General features: G+C 41.9%; 1 protein-coding gene across 1 annotated transcript; it reads left to right on the forward strand.

Moving 5' to 3' along the window:
• Window positions 1-1,508: 1,508 nt before the first annotated feature.
• Window positions 1,509-2,036, forward strand: LOC138887592 (uncharacterized). Its single transcript, XM_070169357.1, has one exon. It carries the CDS (start codon window positions 1,509-1,511, stop codon window positions 2,034-2,036), a length of 528 nt encoding a protein of 175 aa, XP_070025458.1.
• Window positions 2,037-8,450: the final 6,414 nt, after the last annotated feature.

Raw genomic sequence — 8,450 nt, forward strand, 5'->3', positions numbered from 1 at the left:
CTCTTAGTGGTTTTGAGACCAGAGCCGATTTATTGTTGCTCAGCATGGTAGATTTCGATATTATCTTGGGCATGGACTGGTTGTCGCCCTATTATGCTATTCTTGATTGTCATACCAAAACCGTGACACTAGCTATGCCAGGTGTACCGCGTGTTGAGTGTAAGAGTACTTTAGATCACACTCCCAGTAGAGTCATTTCTTTTCTTAAATCTCAGCGTATGGTTGACAAGGGGTGTGACGCGTATTTAGCTTATATGAGAGATGTCAGTATTGATACCCCTTTAGTTGATTTAGTCCTAGTAGTATAGAATTTTCCCGATGTGTTTCCAGCTGACCTTCCGGGCATGGCGCCTGATAGAGATATTGATTTTGGCATTGATCTGTTGCCGGGCACTCAGCCCATTTCTATTCCTCCGTATCGTATGGCTCCTCCTGAGTTGAAGGAGTTGAAGGATCAGTTACAGGAATTGCTTGATAAGGGTTTTATTCGGCCTAGTGTATCACCTTGGGGTGCTCCTGTCTATATTGTGAAGAAAAAAGATGGTTATATGCGTATGAGTATTGATTATCACCAGTTGAACAAAGTGACAGTTAAGAACCATTATCCTTTGCCTCATATTGATGATCTGTTTGACCAACTTCAAGGCGCACGTGTGTTTTCTAAGATTGATTTATGCTCAGGTTCCCATCAGTTGAAGATTCGAGAGCCAGATGTCCCGAAGACTGCTTTCAAGACTCAGTATGGTCATTACGAATTCCTTGTTATGTCATTTGGGTTGACCAATGCCCCAGCAACCTTTATGCATTTGATACGCAGTGTGTTCCGGCCGTATCTTGACTCGTTCGTCATTGCCTTTGTTGATGATATTCTGGTGTATTCCCAGAGGCGGGAAGATCATAAGCAGCACATGAGGACTGTGCTTCAGACTCTAAGAGAGAAGAAGTTATATGCTAAGTTCTCGAAATGTGAGTTTTGGTTGGATTCAGTGGCATTCTTAGGCCATGTGGTATCGAGTGAGGGTATTCAGGTGGATACGAAGAAGATAAAGGCCGTGTAGAGTTGGCCCAGACCATCCTCAGCTATCGAGATCCATAGTTTCCTTGGTTTGGCAGGCTACTACCATCGTTTTGTGGAGGGGTTTTCATCGATTGCAGCCCCTATGACTAGGTTGACCTAGAAAGGTGCTCCGTTTTATTGGACGGAAGAGTGTGAGGTGAGCTTTCAGAAGCTCAAGACAGCTTTGACCACAACCCTAATTTTGATATTGCCTACAGGTTCGGGGTCTTATACGGTCTATTGTGATACCTCGAGGGTTAGCCTCGGAGCGGTGTTGATGCAGGACGGTAGGGTGATTGCCTACGTGTCCAGACAATTGAAGATACATGAGAAGAACTACCCTATTCACAAACTTGAGTTAGCTGCCATTGTTCACGCCCTGAATATTTGGCGCCATTATTTATACGGGGTTCCCTGTGAGATTTATACTGACCATCGGAGCTTGCAGCACATGTTCAAGCAAACTGATCTAAATTTACGCCGGAGGAGGTGGTTAGAGTTGCTGAAGGACTATGATATCACTATTCTGTATCACGCGTGTAAGGCCAATGTGGTGACCGATGCTTTGAGTCGCCGGGAAGAGAGTTTGGAGAGTTTAGATTATTTACCAGCATCAGAGAGGCCTATGGCGATGGATATTCAGGCCTTAGCCAGCCAGTTTGTGAGATTGGATCTTTCAGAGCCCAGTCAGGTTCTAGCTTGCGTGGTTTTTTGGTCTTCCTTAATTGATCGTATCAAGGAGCGAGAGTATGATGACCCTCATTTGCTTGTCCTCAAGGACAAGGTTCAGCACGGTGATACTAGAGATGTGACAATCGGTGATGATGGGGCATTGAGGATACAAGGTCGGATTTGTGTATCCATTGTTGATGGGCTTTGGGAGTCGATTCTAGAGGAGGCCCATAGTTTGCGGTATTCCATCCATCCGGGTGCCGCGAAGATGTATCAGGACTTGAGGCAGCACTACTGGTGGAGGTAGATGAAGACAGATATAGTTGGATTTGTAGCTCGGTGTCTCAACTGTCATCAGGTGAAGTATGAGCACCAGAGACCGGGTGGGTTGCTTTAGCAGATGGAGATCCCAGAGTGGACGTGGGAGCGGATCACCATGGACTTTATAGTTGGGCTCCCACGGACATTGAGAAAGATCGATGCTATTTGGGTGATTATGGATCGGCCGATCATGTCCGCTCATTTCATTCCTGTGTGTACTACTTATTCTTCGGAGCGATTGGCAGAGATTTATATCTGGGAGATTGTTCGTCTGCATGGTATTTTAGTGTCCATCATTTCAGATAGAGGTATTCAGTTCACATCACGGTTCTGGAGGGCTGTTCAGCATGATTTGGGTACTTGGGTGGAGTTGAGTACAACATTTCACCCTCAGACGGACGGACAGTCCGAGCGTACTATTCAGATTCTTGAGGATATGCTCCGTGCATGTGTGATCGAGTTTGGAGGGTCTTGGGATCAGTTCTTGCCATTGGCATAGTTTGCTTACAACAACAGCTATCAGTCCAGCATTCAGATGGCACCATATGAGGCTTTATATGGGAGACAGTGTAGATCACCAGTGGGTTGGTTTGAGTCAGGCGAGGCTAGATTGTTGGGCACAGACCTGGTTTAGGATGATTTGGAGAAGGTTAAGGTGATTCAGGATAGACTCTGTACAGCCCAGTCCAGACAGAAGAGTTACGCGGACCGGAAGGTTTGTGATGTTTCCCATATGGTTGGAGAGCGAGTTCTGCTTCGGGTTTCGCCTATGAAGAGCGTTATGAGATTCGAGAAGTAAAAAAAGTTAAGTCCGAGATTTATTGGCCCTTTTGAGATATTGAGGCGTATTGGGGAGGTTGCTTATGAGCTTGCCTTACCTCCCAGCTTGGCCAGAGTTCATCCGGTATTCCATGTTTCGATGCTCCGTAGGTATCACAGTGATCGACCGTACGTGTTGGATTTCAGTTCAGTCCAGTTGGACAAGGATCTATCTTATATTGAGGAGCCAGTGGCAATATTGGACAGACAGGTTAGAAAGCTGAGGTCAAAGAACAATGTTTCGGTAAAGTTTTAGTGGTGGGGCCAGCCGATCGAGGAGGCGACTGGGAGACCGAGCAGGATATGTGCAGCTGTTACCCTCATCTTATCACTACTTCAGGTATGTCTCTATGCTCGTTCGAGGACGAACAAATGTTTAAGTGTAGTAGGATGTGATAACCCCGTCGGTCATCTTAAGAATTAACGCCCCGATCCCCTATTAACTATTTTCCCCGAGTTTATTTATGCTATTTTGATTTGCTGGGATGTTCCGTTTTGAGTTTCGGAGAGTTTTGGGACACTTAATCCCTAAATGAGAGCTTAAGTGTTGGAAAGTTAGCCGTAGTCAGAACAGTGTGATGATGGCCTCGGAATGGAAATACGATGGTTCCGTTAGCTCCTTTAGGTGATTTCGAGCTTAAGGGCATGATCGGAATGTGTTTTGGAGGGCAGTAGTTAATTTAGGCTTGAAATGCCGAAAGTTGAATTTTTGCAGTTTCCGGTCCGACAGTGAGATTTTGATCCGAGGGTCGGAATGAAGTTCCAGAAGTTGGAGTAGCTCCGTAGTGTTGAATGTGACGTGTGTGCAAAATTTCAGGTTATTTGGACGAGGTTTGATAGACTTTTTGATCGAAAGCGTATTTCTAGAGTTTTGGAGTTCTTAGGCTTGAATCCGAGTTTAAATTGATGTTTTGGTGTTGTTTTGAGAGTTCCAAAGGTTGGAACAAGTTTGAATGATGTTTTAGGATTGGTTGGCATGTCTGGTTGAGGTCCCGGGGGACTCGGGTGAGTTTCGGATGCTTAACGGAAGATGAATTTAGACTTAGGAAGATTTTTGCATTGCTGGTATCTGTCATAACCGCACCTGCGGTTTGGGTCACGCAAGTGCGGAGCTGCAGAAGTGTCATTTAAACCGTAGAAGCCGAACTAGGGAAGTCCAGCAAGAGCCACAGGTGCGAGAAGGATACCACACCTGCGATGCCGCAGGTGCAGATATCGAGGAGCAGATATTTGGGACGTTAGTGATTTTCGCAGATGCGGTTGATTCTCTACAAAAGTGGGACCACAGGTGCGCTCCCTTGACCGCAAATGCGGAAACAGCTGGGCAGAAATATGAAATTTCGAGGGTTTAGTTTCAAAAGTTGGAAATTCGATGTGGAGCTCGGGAAAGGGCGATTTTGAGAGGAAATTGAAGAGGAGATCATTGGGTAACGATTCTTTAACCCTTTCTAGTAATATTCCATCAATCTATAGTTAGTTTCATCATTTAATTTCGGATTGGAGATGAAAATTGGGGAAAAATTGGAAGAAAGTTCTTAGACCTAGAATTCGACTTTTGATTGAGAATTTGACCTTATATTTGGATAATTTTGGTGTGCATGGATTCGTGAGAGCGTGAGGATTCTGAAAATATAAATTTTACCCGATTCAGAGATGTGGGCCCGAATAGTTTCACGTATTAGCTAAGAATGTAATTGTAGAATCAGTTACTTTAAGTGTTATTTATATTATGCAATTAAATTGAATAGATTTGGCCATTTGGAGTCGAGTACTCGTGGCAAGAGCGTAGTTTTGGGTTGATTTTGAGCGGGTTCGAGGTAAGTGACTTGTCTAACCTTGTGTGTGGGACCTCCCCCTTAGGATATGATATATTTGATAATTTAAATGCCTTGTACGTGAGGTGACGAGCGCGTACTTGAGCTAATTGTTGAAAAATCCGGTTTTTCCTTAAGTATTTCAATTGAGTTCTTTTACATGTTTTATTCTACTTGCGAATTTAGCCTGTTGCTAGTTTAGAAAAGCATGTTTAGTTGACTTAATTGCCTATTTGCTTAAACTGCCTTAATTGCATTATGTGAAGCATGTTAGGCTAGAATTAACTATTTACTTGGTATGACATTTAGCTTAATTGGGTAATCTTTTGTTGCTGCTGTGTGTCTTTACTTTGGGACTACGGGACGACATCCCGGGAGATCCCCTGTACGTATTTATGATCTGAACTGAAGTGCGGGATACCAAGAAATCCCTGGCACGTATATTGAGGATACCAATAGATCCTCGGGATACTGAGAGATCCCTAGCATATATTGAGGATACCAAGAGATCCTCAGGATACCAAGAGATCCCTAGCATTTATTGAGGATACCAAGAGATCCTCGGGATACCAAGAGATCCCCGACTATCATCCTTGTTATAAGTGGTACTTCCTAGTGTTGCCTTTATTTCTGTTTCCGTTATTGTACACCTTGTTATCCTGTGTAAATTCTTACTGTAGATTCTCAATTGTACTATTTATCTTATCCTGTCATCTCATTATTTGTTTAACCTCAGTAGGGCCCTAACCTTCCTCGTCACTACCCAACCGAGGTTAGGCTTGGTACTTACTGAGTACTGTTGTGGTGTACTCATGCCCCTTTTATGCATGTTTTTCATGTGCAGATCTAGGTACCGCTACTCAGGACTATCATCCTTGAAGTGGCTACTGCTCTAGAGACTTCGAGGTACATTTGCCGCATCCGCAGACCGAGAATTCCCTTTCTATTCTTACTTTTAGTATTTAGCCCTTCTGTATTTTTTCTGTTCTTATTAGACATTCTGGAGTTAGAGCTATGTAGTATTGATCTTAGCTTGTTATTTGTGGGTTTTCGGGTCTTGGATTTATGTTTTGGTATTGAGAGTTAAACATGGTGTATGCCGACCGACACATTTAAACACTGCTAATGCTTTATTTCTGTCTTAAATTGTTTTACTTCCACAAATTTTGGTTTTTCTTCCGCAGGCTTACCTACTCGTAGAGACTATGTGCCGTCACGATGGTTCACGGAGGGTGAACCGGGTTCGTGATATCTGTTATGCCCGAACACCGGTAAGTATATCCACACCTGTATGAGAAAATTAAGACAAAATAAAGTTAAAAACTTAGAATGCTATGTGAGACAATAACCCTTCCTGTTGGACACATGCAAGACTTGCTTGTGACTATTTTTCTAAAATTAACCTATGTGGCTAAAAATGCAAGATTTGGGTAAGACCCCGTGAAGCCAAGAGCCTAAGACTTACTAAGAAAACCAGACCCTATGTGGGTTGCCTACGTATCACGCCCCGAAAGCTGAGAATCAGGTATGCGTAGTTCGGACAGATTGGATATGGGCGAGAATTCAAAAAATAATAGAGAAAAAAATATTTTTTGTCTTTTTTAAAAACAAAATGATGAAACATGTAAACTCTTTTTGGATTTTCTTTTCCCTTTTTTTTTGATTTTTTGATTTTCAGAAAATGATGAAAAAGTGCAAAATCTTTTTTTTTTGAATTTTTCAAGTTTTTTTCTTTTTCTTAACAAAAATGTGAAAAAAACATAACTGGGCCCTACTTGCTTTATTTTCACACTTCACCCTCTTTTTTCTTTTTTTTTTCATTTTCCCTCAACTATTATTAGTCCATCAAATGACCCTTTTACCCTTGAAGATTGCAACATGTAGCACATATGATGCATCAGGATGGACTTTTATTTTTTGGGTACACCTGTCCTAGACGGACCCAACCCCTGTGTTGAGTACCCTAAGTCAAATGCACATGATGCAAACAAACGTTCCTACTAGGGATCCGACATGAGGCTGTGTTTTTCTAGGTTTAAATCCTGGGGATGTGTTCTAGGCCTGGCTTACCTGAGTAAACAACTCGAGTCGAAGAGGGGGAAATGTGCCGGGAGCACTGAAGTCTACCTGGCCTTGTCGCTGGCCCAGCCCCGTTCTTATTTGGTATAACTTCTATAGAAAAATCGGGCCACGCGAACGTGTGCACCATTTTCAGAAGACTCAAAGGGGTGGCGTAAGAATACAGTTATATACAATTCAAACAATATTAAAGGGTAAGCAGGTAGCATTTAGCACAAAAAGTTCACAAAATACAGTAATATCAACAATAAATAAAGCCAAGTAAAAATCATATTAACAAGCTCGAATTCTGCACCCTGAACCAGAGATTCTGGGTTTGTTCCCCAGCAGAGTCGCTGGAGCTGTCACACCTCCTTTTTACTACCCCCGAAAGGGTATAACGGAGTTTTTCCAATTAAAGTGACAATCGAAACGGGATTATTTATATTAAATCAGAGTCGCCACTTAGGATAATTTATGGTGTCCCAAGTCACCGGTTTAAAATCCCGAATCGAGGAAGGTTGACTCTTATTTGTGGTCTACGAACACAGAAATCCGTGTAAGAAATTCTGTTAACCCGGAATAAGGTGTTAGGCACCCCCGAGTTCCGTGGTTCCAGCACGGTTGGTTTGATTATACTTGGCTTATTAAATTGTCTAATTACTTATTTTAGAACCTATGTGCATTTACCTGTTTTAATTAAGAAATTATCCTAAAATAAGTCACGCGTACGTGTACTCATTTTATTTGGCGCATAAAAAATCATGTCACGTGTACATGTCCACAATTAATCACGCTTTATTATTATTAAGAAATTTTGGTCAAAGTTGCGCGAACGCATACTCCGGGTTTGTTTTTAGATAGATTAAGTCACGCTTAAAGCATTTTCTACGAATATTTATCTTAGAAATTGTAATCATGTCACACAAACATGTACATAATCACAATAAAAAAATTAGTATCAGTACACAAATAGTACAAAAGAACCCCTTTTTACGATCAGCATATTTTAATCAAATGTTCACAAGGAACGATTAAACAACTAAATTTCTTTCAATCAAATGTTCACAAGGTACGATTCTTGGATTCTAGTGAACCAAAGCCCTATCGTAAATCAGGAACTTGTTATGAAAAGATTTTAATATGAATAAAATCAAGAAACGATTGAATGAAATCCCAATTAAGCCAGAAGAGAAATTTACCCCCCAAAAAGAGCTTAAAGGAACTAACCTAGTTGAGCAATACAACCATAACGCCTACTGCCACTTTATTGCTGAAATTTCCAGCAGGTACACTAAAGAAAAGCTCCAAACCAGTAATCCCAAACCAGTTATGGACTAGAAACTAGAACCAGAATTGCAACCTCGAATAGACCCAGCTCGACCGGCTGATTTTCACATTGGTTCAAGGTGGTTTTTTCGATGGTTTAAGACTGGTTTTGAAGGTGACAGTAGGGAAGGACGCCTGTTGGTGGTCGCCGAATTAATTTTCCAGTCAGCTCGTAAGTAAATTTCCGGCCAGACCTGAATTTCACGTAACAACAAATAAAAAACAAAAGTAACAGAAGTGAGATTGAAACCAGTGGTTATTAGGTCGTTTTTGTCTCTTCATTTTCGTTTTCTTTTCTTTTCTGCAAGTTGCTACTAATTTCCTTTAGTCCTTTGGTTGCTAGGTTCAGGGAGATGGGGTGGTCAATTTTTGAAGGTTAG

This window comes from Nicotiana sylvestris, chromosome 3 (assembly GCF_000393655.2).
Source record: "Nicotiana sylvestris chromosome 3, ASM39365v2, whole genome shotgun sequence".
In the NCBI taxonomy this organism is placed as follows: Eukaryota; Viridiplantae; Streptophyta; class Magnoliopsida; order Solanales; family Solanaceae; genus Nicotiana; species Nicotiana sylvestris.

What these genes read in the sequence shown, in the direction of transcription:
- LOC138887592 (XM_070169357.1), top strand. Translation starts at nt 1,509, where the DNA reads ATGTTCAAGCAAACTGATCTAAATTTACGCCGGAGGAGGTGGTTAGAG.